Source organism: Bubalus kerabau, chromosome 4 (assembly GCF_029407905.1).
Source record: "Bubalus kerabau isolate K-KA32 ecotype Philippines breed swamp buffalo chromosome 4, PCC_UOA_SB_1v2, whole genome shotgun sequence".
In the NCBI taxonomy this organism is placed as follows: domain Eukaryota; kingdom Metazoa; phylum Chordata; class Mammalia; order Artiodactyla; family Bovidae; genus Bubalus; species Bubalus kerabau.
The window spans coordinates 55,842,329-55,866,859 of record NC_073627.1 but is presented as its reverse complement, the minus strand read 5'-3'; the positions used below and the strand labels follow the sequence as shown (position 1 = coordinate 55,866,859).

At 47.5% G+C, this 24,531-nt stretch overlaps 2 protein-coding genes across 2 annotated transcripts; one reads left to right on the top strand and one right to left on the bottom strand.

Annotated features, from left to right (window-relative positions):
* Positions 1–5,828: 5,828 nt before the first annotated feature.
* On the top strand, positions 5,829–6,193 carry LOC129651430 (oligosaccharyltransferase complex subunit OSTC-like). The gene has a single exon (XM_055580155.1). It carries the CDS (start codon positions 5,963–5,965, stop codon positions 6,191–6,193), a length of 231 nt encoding a protein of 76 aa, XP_055436130.1. The 5' UTR covers positions 5,829–5,962.
* A 10,008-nt stretch (positions 6,194–16,201) lies between these two features.
* MRPS23 (mitochondrial ribosomal protein S23) lies at positions 16,202–21,313 on the bottom strand. Its single transcript, XM_055577546.1, has 5 exons — positions 21,146–21,313; positions 20,172–20,342; positions 17,273–17,350; positions 16,946–17,072; positions 16,202–16,594 (listed from the first exon to the last, which is right to left on the bottom strand). The coding sequence occupies exons 1-5, from the start codon at positions 21,187–21,189 to the stop codon at positions 16,490–16,492; spliced, it is 525 nt and encodes a 174-aa protein (XP_055433521.1). The 5' UTR covers positions 21,190–21,313; the 3' UTR covers positions 16,202–16,489.
* Between the last annotated feature and the right edge of the window lie 3,218 nt (positions 21,314–24,531).

The window sequence follows — 24,531 nt, the reverse complement described above, 5'->3', positions numbered from 1 at the left end:
TTCCCTGCCACATCCTGGAGACAAAACAAAAAACTAGAAACAGCTTAAAAGCCCACCAGCTGGTAAATAAATGTATAACTGCCAGCTCTTAAAGAGCACACCCCATGAACCCGGCATATTTTAGATGCTTCACATCTACAACCTTATTTCAAATCTTTTCATCAGCTCTATGAAGTACATGCTATCCTTGGCCTCATTTTATAGCTAAAGAAACTGAGGCACAGAAAATTTAATTTGCTCAAGGTCACAGATCTAGAAAGTGACAGAGCTGGGATTTGAACCCTGGCATTCTGGCTCCAGAGCCATGCTCTTAAACACTACAGCATAATTTCTCTAGTCTTAGAATAGAATGCTGATTTGAGTCGTAGCTGACGGACCTAGTGGTTTTCCCTGCTTTCTTTAAGTTAAACTTGAATTTTGCTATGAGGAGCAGAGAGATCAAACCAGTCAATCTCAAAGGAAATCTACCCTGAATAACTCATTGGAAGGACTGATGCTGAAGCTGAAGCTGAAGCTGAAGCTCCGGTACTTTAGCCACCTGATACAGAGAACTGACTCATTGGAAAAGACCTTGATGCTGGGAAAAATTGAAGGCGGGAAGAGAAGGGGATGACAGAGATGGTTGAATGGCATCACCAATTCAATGGACATGATTTTGGGCAAACTCCAGGAGATGGTGAGGGACAGGGAAGTCTGGGGTCCTGCAGTCCATGGGCTCACAAAGAGTCAGACATGACTTGGCAACTGAACAACCATAATAGAATATTATACAGCAGTGAAAATGGAATTAATTTCATGTGTCAACACTAGTATCAAAATAAGATTTTTGAGTAAAAAGAACAAATTATAGAACAGTATGGGCTTCCCAGGCGGTACTAGTGGTAAAGAACTAACTCGCCTGCCAATGCAGGAGATGTAAGTGACTCGGGTTCAATCCCTGGGTCGGGAAGATCCCCTGGAGGAGGGCGTGGCAACCCACTCCAGTATTCTTGCTTGGAGAATCCCATGGACAGAGGAACTTGGCCGGTTGCAGTCCATACAGTCGAAAAGAGTCAGACACAACTAAAGCGACTTAGCATGCACACACGCACATATATGGTCTATACGGAGTATGAAACCACTAATATGTTTTAAAACATACAAAATAATATTGTGCATTTGTTACAGATGCATACATTGGGAAAGATTTTTTTATTTATTATTTTTTAAGTGGGAAGCGTAAATACCTAGTCCAGGAAGCTATTTATCACGGGGTAAGGAATCAGGTCTGAGTACCCAGGGGGCTTCATTTGTGTGCTCATTTTGCTTCTGAAACTGGGGGGTGGGTATGTGAATATTTGTTGTATAGTCTCTGTAATTTTAGCATGCATGAAATATTCCCTAACTATCAAGCAAGTTCCATTGTAAGCCCCTACATCAGAGCTGCACATGACTGATACTTTAACTCTGAATTTCCTCACAGCCAGAGCCAAGGGGAACTAAGATACTAGATTTTCCAAGACCACAAAAGTAAGCCATCCCAGTTGTCCAGAAAAGGCACAGATTTTCTTTGAATCAAGATATGAAAGAAACTTCTCTCATGGATTTCCAGAGTGGAAAAGATGGTGAATAACATTCCTACAGAATAAAAGGGGAGCATCACTCAATCATCTTCTAGCATCTCCCAAAGCACACTGGCGCTTCATGTCAAAACCAGACTCAGAGGAAGCTGCTCTGTGAGGACCCATCTCCACAGCCTGCATCCGGAACCTTTCCAGAAGAGCAGGTCTCTGAGAAGCAAGAGGGAAGCAGGCAGATTCTGGGGGCTGGTGCCTAGAAGCACGTGAGATAACCTCAACTCTGGGCAGGGCTCTCCTTCAACTCCAGCTCCACCACTAGGACCCCCTACAGCCTTCAAGCTGGAGCAGCTATGACCCTAGCTCGGAAGAATGCGCCCTTTGCCCGGGGCAGCTCACGATCCCTCTGACTTCTCAGACCCTGGGTCCATTCAGCTGCCTGTTGAAACCTTTGGTTCTTTTTCTTATCTTACGAAATATACAGTCAAGGTAGCTGATGCAACAAGAAATAGAGCTGTATGCATCTTATGTAATTGTGATATCGTGATTTGTAATTAGATAAATACATCGGTCTCTGTCCCCAGCTCCTGACACAGCGCTCCCAAAACCTTTGTAATTTCCAGTGGACTAGGAGTGTCTTTTGTTCTAAAGCAGTGGGCTCTTGGATGGTTCCTGGTTGAGGTGCTGGTCACCGGAAAGACAAAGCCACAATCAGAAGCTTGGAATTTTTAGCCCCAACTCCCCATTCTCTTCAGGAGGGAGAAGGGCTGAAAATGGAGTTAATGATTGATCGTACCTACGTGATGAAGCTTCCATAAAATCTCAAAAGTGTGGGGTCCAAAATGCATCCAGGTTTGTAAACACGTAGCAGTACTGGGAGGGAGACATCCTGCAGAGGGCTTGTCCTGTGCATCTCTTCCATCCGGCCGTTAATCTGTGTCCTTTATCACATGTAAACTGGTAAATGTAAGTAAGTGTTCCTCTCAGTTCTGTGAGTTGCTGTAGCAAATTAATCATACCCAAGGAGCAGGTGGTTGGAAGCTCTGATCTACAGCTGGTTGGTGTGAAGTACAGATGATAACCTGGATTTGTGACCGGCATCTGAGGTATGTGCAGGGGAGATGGGGTGGGAAGTCTTAAAAGACTGGGCTCTCAACCTGGGGACCTAATGCTATCTCTCGGCAGACAGGGTCAGAACTGAATTAAACGGTAGGATACTCAGCTGATGTCTCAGAGAATCGTTTGTTGTAGGGGGAAACGGCCACACACTTGCTGTCCAGACGTGTTATCTGTGAGCAGTAAAGGCAACTCACAGGAAGAAATACCCAGGAGGGAAGAACTGGGTTTCTCCTTACATCGTTGCTGTTGTTTAGTCATAAGTTGTGTCCAACTCTTTTGTGACCCCATGGACTGCAGCCTGCCAGGCTCCTCTGTTCATGGGATTCTCCAGGCAAGAATACTGGAGTGGGTTGCCGTGCCCTCCTCCAGGGGATCTTCCTGACCCAGGGATCAAACTTGCGTCTCTTGTGTCTCCTGCATTGGCAGGTGGGTTCTTTACCACTAGCGCCACCTGGGAAGGCCCTGTACTGGTTTCCTGGGGCTGCCATAACAAACCACCACAAATGGAATAGCCTGAAACAAGAAGAATTTATTCTTTCACAATTCTGGGGGCCTGCGGGGCCACGCTCTCCCTGAGGGGCCTAAGGGAGGACCCCTCCTTGCCTCTCCCAGCTTCCGCTGGTTGCAGGCAACCCTCAGCACTCTGGTTTTTGCTCACATCTCTCCAGTTTCTGCCTCTGTCTTCACGCAGCTGTCTTCCCTCTTTGTGTGGGTCTGTTTCCAAATACCTCTCTCCTAAGGATGCCAGCCATTAGATTTGGGGCTCGCTCTAATGCAATATGACCATGCATTCGTTTGTTTACATCTGCAAAGACCTGATTGTCAAATAAGGTGACATTCACAGGCACCGGAAATGAGGACTTCAGCATATCTTTGGGGGACGACACAATTCATCCCAAAGTAGACCCTCAGTCAGTGTTACCGTTAGGGGAACCACTGACTGGAACTGCCTGCCCTGGCCAGGCAAGATAGTAGCCACCTGCCTCTGTTATCTTACAACAGGAGGTCCTGGTAAGGAGCGCAGAACTAACAAGTTATCACCAACCTGAAGAATTCAGGAAAGGCCAAACGGAAAGAGGAGACGCCAGTCCATATGTCCTACCAACCTCCCAGAGTCCTTCTCACTGGAATCCATCTTCACTGAGCGATGTGTGTGCCACAGGAAAGACCCCAAGTCAGAGCGATGGGCCAAAGAAAACCCAGAAACCAATCTCATTGCCATAAACCCTGAGACTGCCAGCCATGTGGCAGAGCGGGCCTCCTGGGTTCCCCCACCCTGCTGCTCTCCGCCAGGGCTCCATAAAGCTTCTTGCTTTGTCAGCATGTGTCTCCTTGGACAATTCATTTCCAAGCGTTAGACAAAGGCCCACTCTCAGGCCCTGGAAGGGGCCCCCCTTCCTGCAACATTACTATTCAGAGGAACTAGGTGGAAATACACCACAGGGGAAGCAAGTTAGCTGAACCCTCATCCATTGTAACAGGAAGCTCAGACACTGTGACCGAAGGTGGTAAACAAGAATTGGTGGTATAAACTATGATTTCTGGAAAGGGAATCACCAGGGGCACTAAAACTAGATGTAGTTAACAGTGGTTGACCCCAGGGATTGACATGGGGTAGGAGGAGGCTAGGAGCCTGTCCAGAGAACTATGGGGAAATGCAAATATGGACTGGGGATTGCATGCGTGCAAGGCAATGTGGGATCTTAGTTCCCTGATCAGGGGTCAAACCCACGCCCTCTCCAAGTCATAACCATTGGACTGCCAAAGAAGTCCCTAAATTACTTTTAATTACCATCTTCTCAGGCCTAACGATGGTATTATTAAAGTCTTGTTTTTCAAAGAAGCAGACTGTCAGTTCAGTTCAGTTCAGTCGCTCAGTCATGTCCAACTCTTTGACCTCATGGATGATGCTGTCCAACTATCTCATCCTTTGTCATCCCCTTCTCTTCCTGCCTTCAATCTTTCCCAGAAACAGGGTTTTTTCCAATGAGTCAGTTCTTTGTATCACGTGGCCAAAGAATTGGAGTTTCAGCTTCAGCATCAGTCCTTCCAATGAATATTCAGGACTGATTTCCTTTAGGATTGACTGGTTGAATCTCCCTGTTGTCCAAGGAGCTCTCAAGAGTCTTCTCCAACACCACAGTTCAAAGGCATCAGTTCTTCGGTGCTCAGCCTTCTTTATGGTCCAACTCTCACATCCATACATGACTACTGGAAAAACCATAGCTTAGACTAGATGACCTTTGTTGGCAAAGTAATGTCTCTGCTTTTTAATATGCTGTCTAGGTTGGTCATAACTTTTCTTCCAAAGAGCAAGTGTCTTTTAATTTCATGGCTGCAGTCACTACCCACAGTGATTTTGGAGCCCAAAAAATAAAGTCTGTCACTGTTTCCATTGTATCCCCATCTATTTGTCATGAAATGATGGGACCAGATGCCATGATCTTAGTTTGCTGAATGTTGAGCTTTAAGCCAACTCTTTCACTCTCCTCTTTCACTTTCATCAAGAGGCTCTTTAGTTCTTCACTTTCTGCCATAAGAGTGGTGTCATCTGCATATCTGAGGTTATTGATATTTCTTATGGCAATCTTGATTCCAGCTTGTGCTTTATCCAGTCCAGCATTTCTCATCATGTACTCTGCATATAAGTTAAACAGGAAGGGTGACAATATACAACCTTGATGTACTCCTTTCCCGATTTGGAACCAGTCTGTTGTTCCATGTCTGGTTCTAACTATTGCTTCTTGACCTGCATGCAGATTTCTCAGGAGGCAGGTCAGGTGGTCTGGTGTTCCCATCTCTTGAAGAATTTTCCACTGTTTGTTGTGATCCACACAGTCAAAGGCTTTGGCATAGTCAATAAAGCAGAAGTAAATGTTTTTCTGGAAGTCTCTTGCTCTGCCCTTGGACGTGGGGAATCTCCTCACAGTCACTCCAGCACCGTGCAGAAGCAGACTGTAGCCTTGGGTAAAAGTGGAAGTTGTTCAGCCCTGTCTGACTCTTTGTGACCCCATAGACTATAACCCGCCAGGCTCCTCTGTCCATGGGATTCTCCAGGCAAGAATACTGGAGTGGGCTGCCATTTCCTTCTCCAAGGGATCTTCCTGACCCAGAGAGTGAATCCAGGTCTCCTGCTTTACAGGCAGACTCTTAACCAGCTGAGCCACGAGGAAAGACTCTAGCCTTGGGTGACAGAGGCCATGTCTGGACTTACTTTAAAAATATGTCAGCTGTTTCTGGGTGGCACGTGAAGTTGGAGGCTGAGAGCTTCCCCCACCACCACCAACATGGAGAGTTTGGACCGAGTCCTGTTCTTAGCGCTCGAATGCCTGAACCTGAAGCTGAAGAAGCTGCCCTGGGTGCACACACCGTCAGCCACGATGGTGTGCGCTCTGGTGGTGGTGTCTTACTTCCTCATTACTGGAGGGATGCTTTGTGATGTTATTGTTGAACCTCCAAGTGTTGGTTCAGTGACTGATGAACACGGGCATCAGAGACCAGTCGCTTTCTTGGCCTAAATGAACAGTATGTTATGGAAGGACTTGCATCCAGCTTCCTGTTTGAGTTTTTTCATGGCTAGAGTCTTCATGAGAATGAAGCTGCTGGGGTATCTAATGGTTTAGAGTGTCTTTTGAGAAGAAATCAGCAGGTACTGAATTTTCTCCTGTTAATGAAATTTTAAAGGCTGTACCAGTCCTCGGATATGAAATACGGAAAAGGATAAAAAGTAGCAGAAAAGAAACATCTAGTGAAAAAATAGGAACCATATTAAAGCTTGGACTAGAATGCCTTTTTGGTGTCAGAAACAAGCTTATCAGTATTTTTTTCCTGCTGGCCTTTACTGACGTACCAATGATGTTAAGTGGCATTTTCTTTGTGGGTTTTTTTTTTTTTCTTAAAGAAAATGTACTTCATTTCTACAGCTATAATACTGAATAAAGTGATTGTTTTTTACAAAGCCCTTGACATTTTTTGGAGATGACTTTTCTGACCTTCAGAAATTAATGTAAAACCCGGAAGTGAGATCCCATAAGCTGAGGACTCTGGACAGGTGATCAGCTTTATCAATCATGCTTTGCCTTTAAACAGAGTGTGTGACAGTACATCGTTTCAGATATGTACGGAAGACTGTTTCTGGAACAATAAGATACATGAAAAGAGCAGAAATAAATAATTTTTCTATTTAAAAAAATTTTCAAAAAAAATACAGACGAGCAGATATGGCAAAATATTAATGAGTAAAGTCTACATGATGAATATGTGGAGGATCATTGCGCTGTTTTCTCTACCTTTGTGAGTGTTTCCATAATCAACATTTAAAAACTGAAAAGATCTTGAGTATGTATTTAGTAAGTCTTGGAGCATGCTTTCTCGCCTCAGCTTTACGGTTCTTCTCAGACCCACAGACCCAAAGACTCTGTCTTTTGAGGTCTTGCAGCTCAACCCTTTATTTTACAAATGGCTGAAAAGGTTAACGACGTCCCAAAGTCACAGCCAATTAGGGGATGAGCTGAGTCTGGGCTAATGCTAAGTCATTTCAGTCGTGTCCGACTCTGTGCGACCCCATAGACGGCAGCCCACCAGGCTCCCCCGTCCCTGGGATTCTCCAGGCAAGAACACTGGAGTGGGTTGCCGTCTCCTTCTCCAATGCATGAAAGTGAAAAGTGAACGCTGGGGTCTCCCAGTTAGGGGATGAGCTGAGTCTGGGCGGGGGTCTCCCAGTTAGGGGATGAGCTGAGTCTGGGCGGGGGTCTCCAGGAGCCGGAGCCTGTGCTGCACCTACCGTCTCCCGTCATCTCCCGCCTCGGTCTGGGGCTTAAAGGAGCTATTTCTAAATGTCGGTAAGCAATGGCGGAACACTCAGTTCTTTTGTGTCGTGATGTGTTGTTAAGGCAGACGTTGCCTGTGGGTCACTGAGTTCTCATACATACGAAATTTTGATTACACCCTGAAAGTTCTATTCTCTTCAACGTGACAGTAAAGTACATTCAAGTCCTTTAGATCTTAAAGTAACCCCCGTGGGCTTTGGCAGCGCGTCTGTCAGTTGAGCAATAAGCATCTGTCATCTGTCTTTCATTAATATTAATTATAAGTGGCCTACAGCTCAGGGGAACAAAGTCCTGTAGATGAGACTTTCCTAAATTCAACCTTCTTGACTTCATAGGTATTCAAAGTGGTGCTTTTCAGAGGTTGGTCTGAATTTGATTTTGATTACTTCAGTAATCAAAAGGGAAGGAATAAACAGGTCCAGTCCTGAGGACATGCTGGATTGGCACTTAAGTTGCCCAGGCCAGGAGACACCGCTGGAAAGCCGTAGGACTGTGGGAAATTCTGGTGCATTTTATCTGCCTGGAACTCAGGTTACCAGATGTTCCTACTCAGCTGGGCTGTCTCCCACAGCCCCTTCCTGCTCTCTCACATCCAAAAGTGGGAAAGTGAGAGAGGGGCCGAGGTTGCCTTCTTAGGATTTAATTTGCTGTTTTTCTGAGGTTAAGCCTCTTATTCTAACTTCAGGGACCCCCACGAGTGGCAGGAGCCGGGTGCGGTGAGATCAGCCAGGCACTGGGCCTGGACCCTCCCTCTGCCCGGTCTGAACTGGAGACCCTGCCTTGCCATGAGAGGTGACAGTCAGCCCAAGGCTGAGGCAGCAGTGACAACACCAGCCCATGGTCCGTTGAATTTTACCCTGGGCGGGGCGGGGGTGGGGGGGGGGGGTTGGCTGGAAGCCTCCAGGGGCTGTGCCAGGGCAGGGGGATGGAGCCTGGCAGGAAGCCGGCCCCAGAAGGGGATGAGCTGCAGGAGAGTGCAGAGGCAGGGAGCTGGAGCAGGGTCGTCTCGCCCGCCAGTACTTGGCAGAAGCCAGGGAAACTGGTGAGAGAGCTCAGGACCCCCTCTCCCCACGTTTAATGTGCAAGTAGGTGATCCTGAGCGTGTCTGCAGGGGATTGTGCAAGAGCGGGCCTCCTCAGCAGGACTCCTCAGCAGGAGAGACCACCGGCCTCCTTGCTGCTCTGGACCCTCCAAAGTCCCCGCTTCTGCTCTCCTGGGGGAAGCCTGGCTCTGTGGCCAGGGCCATTTCCATCTCCCCACACCGCTATTTCCTGTCACTGTAGGAGGCTCGAGCGTTTACACCATTCTGTCACATCTGCATCTTGTATGGGTTCTGCCCCCAAAGCATACATGGTGCTGGTACGAGTCTCCCCACGGTATGGATGGGGAAACGTTTATTTGTCCATTCGTTCACTCAACAAACACACTTTCAAGGACCTAGTAGGCTCTCCGGTTTGATTCCTGGGTCAGGAAGATCCCCTGGAGAAGGGAGAGGCTACCCACTCCAGAATTCTTGGGCTCCCCTTGTGGCTCAGCTGGTAAAGAATCCACCTGTAATGCAGGAGACCTGGGTTCGATCCCTGGGTTGGGAAGATCCCCTGGAGAAGGGAAAGGCTACCCACTCTTCTGGCCTGGAGAATTCCATGGACAGTTCAGTCCATGGGGTCACAAAGAGCTGGACATGACTGAGCGCTTTCACTTCTTCACTTCACTAGAACTGAATATTTAGAAGGATTAAGTGACCTGCCCAAAGCCACAGTCACACAGGGAAGCAAGCGCCAGGACTCAAGCACAATTCTTTTGACTGAGACCTCCGGAGGAAAGAGGCCAGAGCTCTTCCTCCAGGCCTCTAGGTCATGACCCCCTGGCTTCCCCCTACAGTCTGGGGTGCAGAGGAGAGAAAGAAAGGAGAAAAGATTACCACAAGGAAGGCAGGGGAGCAACAATGACAAAGGGAAAAAGGGACAGAAGGAATGCCAGTAAGACACCAGTTTCTACACACACACACACACACACAATCTGCTTAAGAAATAACTAAAGAAAAGCAAGTTTTTCAGTGAAACCTACCAGCATTGGGTAAGTTCCAATAATGGACAAGTTCCCAGGATGGTCTTTGGTTTCCTCCTTTGTGTGTTTTGGTTGATTGATTGGCTACTAGGAGGCTGGAAGAAGATAAAGGAGATGGTAACTACTGGGGGAGAGGGTTGAGAAAAGACAAATGATTAAACAAGCATCTGGTGAAAAGGTATGTGACACCAACGTTTTGTTTCTTCTGCATTTTGGTCTAAAGCACGTTCATTTCCATCCAGTGGGAATCAACAGTTGCTGAAGATTTCCAAGCAGGGAGAGTGAAGACAGATCCGGTTTGTTGACGCTTGTTTGCTGCATATCACAACTCCAAGAGGTAGCTGTGGGTTTTCCTGTCCTGCAGATAAGGAAACCGAGGCACAAGCTATTTACTCGCTCACTCCCCATGTCACAAGACAAAGCAACTGATCAGGGTTTCAATCTCAGGTCTTTCTGGCCACAGGCCTGGGTGTTTTCTGTGGCTCCGCACTGCCCCCTCTGCCTGCACTGTTCTCCCCCTCCATCCTCTGAAGCAAATTCGCAGACTGAGTGGAGAAGGTCAGAGAACCCTGCTGCGGGCAGAGACTCCAGGGGCTCAGCACTGGTTAGGTCCTTCCCCTTCTGCTCCTGTTAGGGTGCAGACTGCGCTGGGTCCACCCACCCCCACTCTGCAGGTCTTAGCATGTGTCCTGTGGCCCTTCCACTCCCATCTCTACTGTACCCCCAGGCACCCCCAGGACCTCAGCTTCCTAAATCTCAGCCAGAACATCATTTTCCAAGGACACTCGCCAACCTTGAAAGGCAAGGTATCCCGAGGCAAGGAAATGAACCGATCGTGGCCCGTCAGCGTGAGAGGGCAGCGCCATCTAGAGGTGCTGGGGCCAACGTCCCAGGCGGTGACATTTTCAAACAATCAATATCTCATTATTAACCATAATCACAACCTGATGTTTGCTTTTGGAGAAATGTTCAGCAGCAAGGGATGCACATGCACTTTTCCGCATGTTTCAAGAGGTCTGAGATCCTAAATGCCACAGTGACTATTAAACAGTGTCCTGCCTGTGAGCAAATAGGAGGGAGTGGAGATTGATTGTGTATCTTTTTCATCTAAGCTGCTCACCCAAAACAAAGCATCCGTTGAAGCCACTGACCTTTCACTAACTGCTGGAAGGAAAATGCTTGATAAATAATAAATGGACCACCACTAGATTTTGCTTAGAACCATCTTTTAATTAAAAGAACTGAGTGACTAGAAGGTCAGGTGACTGACATTTCAGTTCCAGTTCAGGAAAAGCATCAGTCGAGGGTAAAACTATACCCCAAATGTAATTTCATTGTCAGCTAGCATTCAAGGAAAATCCCTTCTCTGTAATCTGCACCGATGGGCTGGGGGTGGACCACGGCAGCGGCATTTGTAGGGGACTCGGCACTTAACTTCCTGCCTCCCTTGCCTTCCCCTAGCAACCTTTTAATTTTCGTGTTGCAGCAATAAACACTTGTCTGGTTCAACCTCTCCACAGAAACTGCTCCAGTGCTGGGCTCATCCAATCAGAGACCCGCTTGCCACACTGAGCGCTACCCTGGGAGTGACAGGAAAGCCATTTCCTGTCTTTGCCACAGGAGGGCAAGTGCCCTTCCTCCATCAGCCAAGGTGACCTCAACCAAGTTGTTCACTGAACCTGCTCAGGCATCTGTCTCGTCGAGCCCCATCAAAAGCTCAGAATGCATGATTAACCCAGCCAGTCAGTCTCCCACCTTTTGGCAGCTCTGGGATGGAGCTCAGGAACAACGCCCAACCTCACAGACACAGAACACACGCACACACACTCGACTCGTATTTCCTCGTTCCCAGCTCCACAGTGCCAGCTTGCTTTCACTCTCAGAGCCACCCTGTCACATAGCGCAGCTCCCAGGTAGTCAGGGAAACGGACGGCCCGGTTCTGAGCCGGGCTTGGTCGGAGCCTAGAAGGACGAACGAGGCTGCACAACGCGAGTGAGCCTCGTCTGGGTGCCCGAGAACAGAGGCGGGCATCAGGGCTGGCCTCAGAGAAAGCCTTATCATCCCACTTGAATCAGATGATAAGATTCTCATCCCACTTTGTTTGAAAAGAAAGAAGCCGGTGAGTGTCTTCTAGTGGCAAGTCGTCATTTATTTTTGTCTATTTGACTGTGTCGGTCTTAGTGGCACGTGGGATCTTCAGTCTTCGCTGCCGTGATCTTCGTTGCAGCATTGGAGGTCTTTACTTGCTGGCATGCAAGATCTTTAGTTGCAGGATGTGAGATCCAGTTCCCTGACCAGGGATCGAACCCAGACCCCCTGCACTGGGAGCATGGAGTCTTAGCCACCGGACCACCAGGGAAGTCCCCAGCCATTATTCATTTGGGGAAAGGGTATCATTCTAAGAAAACCAAGAATTCTTCGGAGGCACAGTTTTTCCTGTAATACCAGTTTCACTATCAGAGAACAGAATGTTGAGTGTTAAACAAATGGTCCCCAATCTTACAATGGTTTGCTTACAATTTTTTAACTTTACAATGGTGTGAAAAATCTGCATGCCGTGGAAACTGTACTTTGATTTTGGAATCTTGATCTTCTCCTAACCTAGTGACAGGTACGTGATACCGTCTCGTGATGCCGTCAGCCGTGCCAGCACAAAGGTACACAACCGATACTCTCACAACCATCCTCTTTTTCACTTTCAGTACAGTATTCAACAAACTGCACGAGATATTCAGCACTTCATTATAAAATAAGCTTTGTCTTAGAGGATTTTGCCCAACTGTAGGTTAATGGAAGTGTTCTGAGCGTGTTTAAGGTAGGCTGGCCTAAATTCTGATGTAGAGGGGTGGTAGGTGTATTAAATGCATTTTAAACTTACAATATTTTCAACTTATGATGTGTTTGTGGGGACTTAACCCCATCATAAGTCAAGGAAGACTACATAAAATTACAAAAAGAGTTGCGCTCGCCTTTTAAGGATACACAGTCAAGATCAGTTCTACCCATAGGACTTCTCTCGTGGTCCAGTTGTTTAGACTTCCCCTTCCAGTGCGGGGGGTGTGGGTTTAATCCCTGGTCAGGGAGCTAAGGTACTAAGATCCCACATGCCTCAAAAATAAATAAAATAAAATAAAATAAAAACAATATTGTTACAAGTTCAATGAAGGCTTTAAAAATGGTCCACCTTAAAAAAATCTTTAAAAGAAAAGTATCAGGTCTACCCAACAAAAGCAAACGAAGAACTGTATAAAACCTGGTGAATGCAGGACCACTGCAACAAGCCTCACTATTTAGACGCAGGAATATGCTGGACCTGTTTCCTTTGCTAACATTCTTACTCCCCAGTCCTAAGCACTCACCTGGTTCAGCTCCCACATCCTGCATCTCCTTCCTCTTCCCTTGAGAGCTCATTCGTTCTCCTGGCTCTAGCCCTTCCCTGTGCTCAGGTTTCCTCCCCATCTCCCAGACCTCCAACCCATATCTCTGTCTGCCACTTGAATGCTGTCCTCTAACTCAGTATGTTGAGAAATGCAGCTCTCTTCCCCACCTTGACCTCTGTTAGTGACGTCACTGTTCTTCCGGTACTCAGGTTGGCAAGCTTAGAGTCTCTGCCTCCAAGTGGGATGACTGCAGAGACGGAAGTCTTTCTGACATGTCTCTTCCTCCCTCCCTCACTGCCCACCCCCCATCCCTTTCTGTATGTCATGTCTGGCCGAATCTTCCTTTGACCTGACGCTGTCTTCACTATGTTACTTCTCTGCTCCAACCTTCTTACACCCACTCAACTCCTCTGTGTAGTTACGGAGGCCACCGTGATCCGATCCCATCCTATCTGTTCAAACCTGTTTTCCACTGCTCCTCAAGAGCGTAATAAAGGTACCCATCACACATATTATAAGTGAGTTTTGTGTTCATTGTCTCAAGTAATTCTCATAGTATTAACACTAACTGGAAGCCAAAGAGGCAAATACCATCCCTATTTCGTAGTCAGAGAGACCATAATGGGCACAAGGTCACACCAGTAAAAACTGCAACAACCGGAACTAGAACCCAGACCTACAGACTCATCTTGTGCAGATTTCACTGTAACCTGGACATACGCCTTCCTTGGCTTCAGCTCAGCAAACCCCCATGGAGGGCCCACTCCTGATTTAATGCTTAAGTGCATACACATAAGGATTTCTGCCCTTGTTCCCGCTCTGAATGGGAAGAGGAGAGCTACCCTGGCATGGAAGACCGGGGTCAACCAAACAGTGGACCTGGGACTGCAGCGAGCACAGCCTGGAAGGGGCTCAACAGGGACTTGAGACCTGATGTGAATTTTAGTAAAGCTTTTGAGCACAGATACCATGTGAAAAGGCCAATGAATGGTTTTTAAAGACCATGGTGGCAGGCAGGTGTTCCTGGCCTAAGAAACAGCAGGCACACTTTCACATCCCTCCCACCCCCTCTTCAAGGCTCCCCAGGCAGTGGTCCTAGACTAGTCCAGGGCTGACCCTCTTCCTGTCTCTCTACACTACACTGTTCATCTTGCTTTGAAAGTCACCTTATCTTCCCAAAAGGATAAGTTTCTTTAAGAAAGAGGTCATAGGCCTTCCCTCCTAGGCCACTGGTTGAGAATCCACCTTGCAATGCAGGGGACATGGTCAGGGAACTAAGATATCACATGCTGCAGACCAACTGAGCCTGCAGGCTGCAGCTAGGGTCAGGGCACCACAATGAAAGATGCTGCGTGACGCAACAAAGATTCCCCACCCCCCCACCCCCAGCCGCGACTTAGACCTGACGCAGCCAAATAAACTCGTCAATTTTTAAAAAGAATGAGATCACACTTCCACTCTCCAAACACTGTAGGGACCTGGTGATGACTTTTGTTCACAATGACCGTGGGAAGAGTTCTGAACGCCCCAAGGAAGCCTCACACCTTTGACCTTGTTTTTTTCATTTATTGGCATGCCACGTGGCTTGTGGGATTCCCCAACCAGAGATTGAATCCAGGCCCTTGGCAGTGACAGCCGAGTCCTAATTACTGAATCACCAGGGAATTTTCTTGCTTTTTCTTTTAAAAGATTTTCCACCCTGGCTTCCTCGGACGCCTAAATTTTGGTCACCCACCCCCTCATCCAGGGACTGCCAGTGGGAAGGGAGCAGATGTTCAAGGATCCTTTTGGGGGTTCCGTTCAGGGCAGTGGAACTCCTAGGTTCTCTCTCCAGCTCCAGGTGGGTGGGTGGGGGTGCTGAGCACACTTCCAACTTAGCCCAGCAGCTCATGGACCTCCCCTCAAATCGTGGGACCCAACCTGGCTCTGCGTGAACTGGGGCTTGGCACCACCACCCAGCTGCTCACAATGGCATCCCCTTTGACTGTCTTGATCACTGAGATCCAACCTAAAGGCTTGCTATGCATCCAAAGGATCTGAGACTTTAGTGGAAAACAAGGTACAGAACACTATGCAGAATGTCCCCTTGTACACCTTCAAAATTATTTCTGGAAACAGTTGATGGTGGTGGCCTTACGGAAGGAAAAAGGGGAGGGCCGGGGGATACACTGGGGAGGATACTGGCTTTTCACCACGGGCATTTTGGACCATGGGCATAGTTTTTAACTATGCAACCAATACATTTTAAAAACATTTTCACCATTAGGACAAAGAAACCGCCTTTTAAATCCTAGAAAGGTTTAGAAAGGTAACAAGTCAGCCCCGACTGTTCCTCTGAGAACACAACAGTCTCTTCCCCCTGTTGAAATCCTTCTCGCAAGGCCTGGTATTTGGCACTGTGTTGAGAGGCCATAATTTACTTCCCCAGCTAAATGCAAAGCATTCCCTAAACAAGAGGAATTGTAGAACGAAGACAAAGGTTGGGGGGTGGGTAGGGGAAGTAATATGGCTGAGAGTGGCTCTTGCCTCGTATATGCCTTGACCTTCCATGACCTGACTACAGCGTGCAAGGCGTCTGGGTGGTGGGATGTGGGCCCTGCCCCTAACCTACCAGGAGACAGAAGACACTGCACAAAGAATGGGGGGAAAAGCTACATGGGTTTGAAAGGAAGAAGTTTCTGAAGAAGCTCATTAATTATAGCTGAGGAGTATTTATTCAGTAAAAGATAAGAAAATGAATAAAGCAGGAGAGCTGGCAAAAACTCGTAAGCACAGCTTGACACCAGGGAGGCAGGTGGATGGGGGTGGGGGGTGTCATCCCTCTTGGCAGCTCAGTTACCTACAGAGACATGGTCTGAATTCATTTTTCAGCTACATGTGATCAGTCATTCATTCAGGAAATCTTCCTGAGCAGCCTACTATGTGCAGGTCTATGCTGTCTCCAGCACTCAATTCATGAGATTGCAGTTTTGACCTTACTTCATCATCAGTGACAGGTCCTTGCTCTTACTGCAAAGCACATGTCAGCCTGGCCTCTCAAGCAAAGAGTACAAAGATTATTCACAGACAGAAACAGCTGGCCAGGGAACCACATGTGATATGCAAGTCAAAGTCGGATGGATCCGAGAAAAGAAACGTACCAGAGAATCAAATGTGAACACAAGACTCCAAGCAAACCAACTCAGAGTGAATCCCATTCAAACAATACTTATAAAGGTTTTCTCATGCTATTTACAATTTTAAAGTAAATTTACTTTATAAGCACCGAGGAATTCTTTATTTAATACCACCATAACATAAAAGTTCACACAACTGCTTCTTCAAACCATAATACAGAGCTTTATGACAACCTACAAGTGGGAACCCAAAGAAGGCAAACACCATGCCTCAGAGATCAGGAAACATTTACAAAGTTCAACTGTTAAAAACAGTTCAACATTCCAGTAGTGAATCCAGCTTGGATGGCAGTGTACACAGCATACACGTTCTTCAGGGAGGTGAGAGGCCTTTGGACTCTTCCCCAGGTGACTCCAGACGCTAGGCCTGCGGAACTTCTTTCAGAGGCGGGTTCTCCTCCAACGCAGTTTGGGATTCGATACCCATGGATTCAGATTTCCGGGACACTTGACTACCTTCCTGTTGCTTAAAACACCAGATACAAGTACATCACTCAAACGTTATCACTTTCATTCAACTGGCTGAAAGTATTAATATATGACTAGGCACATTCTATCACTGAGTCAAAAATTCAGCATTACTATCTCAGGTCAAATTCAATTACACACAATAAACACAAAAACTCTCTACAGAACCACAATTTTAAAAGCCCTCATGACAATTCACTTGTTGCATGCAGCAATCCTTACCACAAAATTCTAGTTTACTCAGTCTACCAGGATTTGATCTGGAACCATGGGTGGAGAAAGAAAACCAAGCCTTCTTTTAACCTCCAACAATCAATCCTAGTAAGAGCTGTGATAATAAAATACTCACAGTCCTTGCTTTTTCTACTCGTCTTAAAATGACACCTTCTGCCAACAAAGCTTTCCCTGCTTCCACAAATAACTTCTCTTCATCTGTTTCTCCAAGATTCTGTAGCTCAGTGTACTTCTCCACGAACCTAGAATTCCAAGCAGTCACATCTTTGCTCTGTATACTGAGAGTTGTCAAATCCTGCTGTTACACAGTACCAAGTATTCCCTTAAGAGATCTTCCCATAGGAACATCTTTTTCCTCAAGTGGAATTCAACAAGACTCCTCAACCTGACAACTAAGCTCTAAAACAAGGAAAGGTAACCCAAGACTTGTGGACTGACTTACCGTTGACAGGTAGACTTGAAGTTTGGGTTGAACAGATCAAAAGCTTTTGGACCAGATCCATAGGCTGCATAAAATTTCCTTGAAAATACAAAACAACACAATATAAATCTCCAGTTATAGATCATGGCCAAGAATGGAGTAAAGAATAATTGCTAGACCCTGAGAAATTGAGTATAACATGACTTACAGACCCTGAGCCAAACAGTTTTTGTCTTCAATAAGCAATGTGTGCATATGAATACATGAAATGTTACAGAAAGGTATCCAGAGAAAAGTAGCACTCCCCCTCACCCCTGTACCCCAATCTCCCAGTTCCCCTCCCTGTAAGCAACACTAACCAGTTCCCTGTGTATCCACCCAGGAATGTTCTATCACTATGAGCATATACGTATCTATCATTCCCTGTGCTCAGCCGCATTGTTTAACCCCCAGGACAGTAAACACATCTTGCCTTTTTACTTAATATTTCTCAGAGATCATTTCAATTCACTGCATGTAGATTGCTTTTAGTCCTTTGCTATTTTAGTGTTGCAATGATTACCTTTATCCACATTTCTTGGTGTACTATGGAATAATTTCATAAAAATGGATTATTGGGGCTTTCCTGGTGGCTCAGTGGTAAAGAACCCGCCTGCCAATGCAAGAGACACGGGTTTGGTCCCCGGTCAGGGAAAATCCCACGTGCCATGGAGCAACTAAGTCCATGCACAACTACTGAGCCTGTGCTCTAGAACTTAGGAGCCGCAACTACTGAGCCCATTCGCCACATCTACTGAAGCCTGCACATCTTAGAGCCCATGCTTCCCAACAAGAGAAGCCACTGCATTGAGAAGCCCGTGCACCACAGAGTGTAGCCCCCATTCTCCGCAACCAGAGAAAAGCCTTTGGAGCAATAAAGACCCAGCACAGCCAAAAATAAATAAATTAAAAAATTATTTTTTAAAAATAGTACTGTTGGGTCAAGATACCTTAATTTGTAATCTGACCTTCCAAACTGCCAAAATGCTTTCCAAAGGGGGGGCTGTATCCATTTATACCCAGACAAGGGTATCAATAGGCAGATAGGAGACTGCCTACTCCCCAAACCCTGACCATATTATATTTCCCAACTTTCTGATCTTTATCAGTCTGACCGGTCACATATTGTACTTCACTGTAGTTTTGCTTTTCTTATTAAACAGACTCAGTATCTTTTCATGTTTAAAAGCAAAAGAATTCCCTTTTCTGTGACCTATCCATGTTCTTTGCCCATTTTTTCCTTTTAGTCTTTTTATAGCAACGTAAACAGGAAACTAGCCCTTTGTCATACATGTTGCCAAAGTTCTTCCCAGTATGTCAGCTGATTTTTTATTTTGTTTATGGTAGTTTTTATGTGCAGAAAACTTTAATGCTTTCATTTATGGCTTCTAGATTTGGTGTGTGTTTTTTTTCAACTTAAATAAGTTTATTTAAATATTTACTTATTTGGCTATGCCAGCAATCAGTTATGGCACAAGGGATCTTTATTTACAGCATGTGAACTCTAAGTTGCGACATGTCCCCTGCATCGAGAGCAAGGAGTCTTAGCCACTGGACCATCAGGAAAGCCCTGGCTTCTGGGTTTTTATGTCATGCTTAGGTAGGCTTTTATTAATATCATTGAGATTATTTTTCAATTATCCCATGTTTTCTTCTATTACTTTCATGATTTCGCTTTTTCCATTAAGATTTTGGCTTCCTAGATGTCTCAGTGGTAAAGAATCCACCTGCCAATGCAGGAGACACAGGAGACTCAGGTTCTATCCCTGGGTCAGGAAAATCCCCTGGAGGAAGACATGGCAACCCACTTCAGTATTCCTGCCTGGAGAATCCCATGGACAGAGGAGCCTGGTGGGCTACTGTCTGTGGGGTCGCAAAGAGTCAGATGCAACTGAGCAAGCACACATTGACTACATTTATTTTGTTGTTGTAAGTCCTTAAAATATCAAAAACACCAAAACAAACAAAAAAGCCAAAAAAAAAGATAAAGGTTCAAAAAACTACTTAAGTTCACAGTGTTATAATTTGGACATTACAAGTAACAAGAGGATGCAGTAAAATATTCCATCCTCCAATGACCACCACCCAGTTCCGCTGCTGTGTACACAGAAGAAGCACAAATGATTTTAACATATAAACAACCCTGAAAGCATCCTGACCAAGTGAACGGAATGGACCTGAGCAGAAAAGTACTGGAAAAATATTTAATGCCCTAAAGATCTCTGAAAATTTCCAGACAGAGCCAGAACACACTTGTTCTCCTACCTCAAAGGTGTGTTGGGCAAGGGGGGCAGCATGGTGTTCCTCAAGTGAAAGGTGGGCACCTGAACCTCAATAAAGAATATGATGACTTTCTAAGTTTTTTTCTTATTCAGGAATAGGGGCAAGAATAAGGGATATGTATTCATTTCAATTAGACACAGTCTCTGATCCTAACATTCCAGATGTTAAAAACTGACATCAGTATTTAAGGGAAAGAGATTTGTCCTGTGAATTCCCAGTCAAGTCGACCTCCTTGAGCCTCATAGTTCTCATGACTAAAACGGAGAGGAGGATACCTATCTTGCAGGGTTAGAGTAAAACCTAAATGAAGTAATGTTTGTTAGGGGCTTAACACAGTGCCAGACACCAAACAGATGCCCAGAAACAGGCAGCTATAACTGCAATGGCTGGTCAGCTGCTGGGCACCAGGTTCTAATCCGAACTTCTGCTTCTCTGTCCTAGGGGAGGGGCACTGATTCCCTAATCTGGCGAGATGGACAAGACCACCTACACAGGGCAAGCCCTTACTCAATTCCTATGTAAGTGGCTAGAATGCTGGCTAAACCTTTCGTTCTGAAGTTGTGCTGCCTCTGGTCCACCGTATGGGCGCCACACTCACGCTCTAATCTGATCCTCGTGGTAAAAGATGTCCTGGGTGGGAGATTTAGCTTTGCCATATCGCAAGCGAGGCCTTCGGAAGACCGGCTCCCGCAGCGGAGGGAAGGCGTTATATATGTCAAACCAAAGGGGTTTCTCCTTCAACACTCCAGCCCGAATCAGGTCTCGCGTCCTGAAGGAAGAGTAAAGAACAAAGGTCAGTAAGTGACAACAGCCTGTCTGAGCCCCTGATGCAGCCTGAGACACTGGCAGGGTCGTGGAGTCCAGAAGACAACCGGAAGGCGGGCAGAGCAGGGGGTCCCCTACCTGCTAGATGGTAAAATCTTTCCAAACTCCAAACCAACCAAACAGTGCTCAGGGTTAATCCACCTTCTCATGTGCGTTCCACTCCCGTCGCCTCATCCACGTCCAATCAAGGAAAATGCAAAGACTGTTCTGACCAGGCCCAACAGCCCCATCCTCCCTTATTTTTCCCAGAGACCTCCACTTGGAGCTCGGCTGGTAAAGAATCCGCCTGCAATGCAGGAGACCCCGGTTCGAATCCTGGGTCGGGAACATCCCCTGGAGAAGGGATAGGCTACTCATTCCAGTATTCTTGGGCTTCCCTGGTGGTTCCGATGGTAAAGAATCCGCCTGCAATGCGGGAGACCCAGGTTTGATCCCTGGGTTAGGAAGATTCCCTGCAGAAGGGAAAGGCTACGCAACGCACTCCAGTATTCTGGCCTGGAGAATTCCATGGACTGTGTAGCCCAAGGGGTCGCAGACTTTCACTGCACTTTCCACTTGGAGAGCGGAAAGGTGCGATCTTGAACGTGCGAGCTAAGAAATTCGAGGGGTGACGCAGCCAAGCACAATTTTTCCGAAGCAGGACAAAGCACGAGAAAGGCCTGGCCAGGATCAGACCCACCCAAGAAAGGGCGTAAAAGGGGGAGACGCGCTCGCGCCCTCGGCACACCCCCGGCTCCGAGCACGCACCGCGTGAAAATGCTCCCCACGGTTTCCAGCCGGCTCCCCGCCATGCTCGGGGCCTTAGATCCCGCGCTGTGCCTGTACCGGAACCGGAAGCGCCCGCGGCAGGCAAAGTGGGCGAAAGTCGCGGGTCGAGCCACCGATCGCAGTGCCCGGGTTGCGGCTCGAACGGGAGGGCGGGGCCAGGCGGAAGCAAAGGATGGCCGAATCGCCGCACCCTCGGCTACTCGCCAGGCTCAGACGGGAGCACTCGATAGCCGAGCCGCCAGGGCGGGAGAGAGCCAAAGCCGGGCAAAAGCAATACATGACCGATCCAGGAGAGGGCTTATTTGTCGCTTTACCCTTTCTTGCCACCTCTGCTCTTGAAGGAGCCAGGGAAGATGATGGGGAGGGAGTAGGGAAACGCAGCCTAGGTCCTGGGGGAGCCAACAAGGCCAGGAATTCATAAGGCAGAGATCAGAGATCACCAGCTCTAGGCTCAGTCTGCGTCTCATTTTGGTTGGAGTCACATGTGGTGATCCAAGGACGGAAGAGCAGATAACTAAGGAGGGTCTTGGAACGCAGGAACGGAAAAACCAGACCCTTATCGTCCTTCCCTCCCCCATGGTGTAACTATTAATGGAACAGTATAACCTGTCTCCCCTCCTACCCCGTAGGGAGGAGGCATTTGCCCTACTCTTTCCCCCACCCAGTATAGGAGCCTCATCCAATCAGCAAATGACCCCCAAGACCCCAGGCGCACTCCTTGTACCCTGGCTATAAAAGTGGACTAAGGACCCCCCCATTCAAGGTCGGTTCTCCCTTGAATTGGCCCGCTGTTCTAACAGCATCTCCCACTCTAATACGCTTTATTCTTTTTTCATTCTGTCTCATGTCTGGAAATTCTTTTCCAACCCGCGCCGGGACCACGATATCACAGTCTACGCAGAGGGAAACCGAGCCCCGAGGAGGGACGTCACCTGACCAGGGTCACTCTGGAGCCCAATCCTCCTTCCTGCGTCTCCTGCCCTTAAGCGCTCCCCACTAAACCCTTTGGCCCTGAAGCGCCACCTGCATCTGCTGGCTGCAGACAGCTGGTGTTTTCTCCCCGGGAGGCGTCGCTAGCTAGCTGCTCCTTGGAGCTTGAAAAGTGAAAGTGTACGGAACAAACAAATTCCGAGTAGGAAGCTCAAAAATCTGGGGGAAATACACTCTCAGGATAACCTTTTAGCCCAATTATCATACTTTGCGTAAAGGATCCTGTAGAAATTAAAGCACAATTTCACAAGGATAGTTGTGCAAGGGCTGTCGCTGCAGCCGGAGAAGGCAATGGCACCCCACTCCAGTACTCTTGCCTGGAAAATCCCATGGACGGAGGAGCCTGGTAGGCTGCAGTCCATGGGGTCGCGAAGAGTCGGACATGACTGAGCGACTTCACTTTCAGTTTTCACTTCCATGCTTTGGAGAAGGAAATGGCAACCCACTCCAGTGTTCTTGCTTGGAGAATCCCAGGGACGGAGGAGCCTGGTGGGCTGCCGTCTACGGGGTCGCACAGAGTCGGACACGACTGAAGCGACTTAGCAGCAGCAGCAGTCGCTGCAGCATTGTTTGTAATGCACCCTCCCATCCATCGAATGGGAAATGACTGGAAAACTATGCTTCATATAATCTATGGAGTCTTATGCAGCTATTAAAACCAATGAGCTAGATCCACATGTATTGCCCTAGATGATGCCCATGACCTACTGTAAAATGAAAAAGGAACTTGCAGAGAAGCATCTTTAACCTGTTAAAAGGAGAACGTTTTCCAGTGTTTGTGTTTGTATGCAGATAGAAACTATGTGGAAAGGCACCCATGGGCTGTGAAAGTTGATGATCTCCAGTGAGATTGCAGGAGGAGAAGGGAGATTTTTTTTCTTTATGTATCCTTCAGAGTTTGACCTGTAAGAGTCTATATTCATGGGTTTTTGTTTTTTTTTTTTTTTTTTTTTAAGACAGAGGTCTTCTGGGGAGGTGGGGGGCGGCTGTGCTGGGTCTTCACTGGTGTGTGGGCTTTTCTCTGGGTGCAGCTGAGTAGGGGCTACTCAGTGGGCTTCTCATTCTGCGGCATCTCTTGTTGTGGAACACAGGCTCTAGGGCGTTCAGGCTTCAGTCGTTGCAGCTCCTGGGCTCCAGAGCACAGGCTCAGCAGTTGTGGCACACAGGCTTAGTTGCTCCCACGCATGTGGCATCTTCCCAGGCCAGGGATCAAACCCGTTGCTCCTGCATTGGCAGTGGATTCTTTACCACTGAGCCACCAGGGAAGCCCCTGTATTCATTTCTGAACTTTTGAATCTAAGGGAAAATCTCTTGGGGAAGACTCTGATGTGGGGAAAGATTGAAGGCAAAAGGAGAAGAGGGCGGCAGAGGATGAGATGGTTGGATAGCATCACCTATTCAGTAAACATGAACTTAGGCGAACTCCGGGAGATAGTGAGGGACAGGGAGGACTGGCGTGCTGCAGTCCATGGGGTTGCAAAGAGTCAGACATGACTTAGTCAACTGAACAACAACAAATCCAAGGAAATGTTTTGAATCACGTACATACAAGCTGTCTCTCAGGAGTCCATTATCTTTGTCAGCAAGAAAGAGAGTCAAGCTGTCCCAGAATCCTCTTCTGGGAGGCTGGTGAGGTGGAGGAGGGGATTGTCTCATAAGCTGTTACTGTGTCTTTGGTTTATCTCACTGAATCCACACACCTATCCACAAGCGGCTGTTGTTATCCTCATTATAGATGAGAATGTGAGGCCACAGGGGGTTAAGTAACTTGTCTGATAAGTAACAGTCAGAGCTAGGCATCCAGCCCCGCCTGGGCACTTTTTGGGACTCCACAGTGCCCCTTACTAGTGCCTCTGGCTGGAGACTGGTGGGCTGAGAAAGACAGGCAAAACAGGCCCCAGGGGCTGGGGACAGGCTGATCTGAGGCCAGGGGCTGACAGCGGGGTTTCCCGGCTGCCTCGGGATCCTCTGGAACAGGGAAGAGAGAGCGTAGGTCTGGCCGCTGGGTCGAGCGTGAAGTCCTAGGCAGGTCTGTAAGACCTTGCTCCAGGAAGCGCAAACACGCTCCCAGCTAAATATAGTCTTTCCAGGCTTCAAAACAAGCTTCTAATTCTGGCCAAGTCAGAGCCAGCTGCCAACCCCAACCACAGACACACTTCCCTTCTCCCACTCAGGCCTGCCCCGCGGGCCACCGCCATTACCCAGTTACTGCTGCTCAAGAATGAGAAGGGCTCATTCCAAGTTCAGGGAGGGGAGCCAAAGACCCAAACCGTCTGTGGGGGAGGGATTGCAAGGGGGCAGTTTTCTCTTGAGATCTTCTTAGGGAAGTGCCTTCCTCTTCTGAGCCTTCAAAGTTTCCCCTCCAGCATCCTATT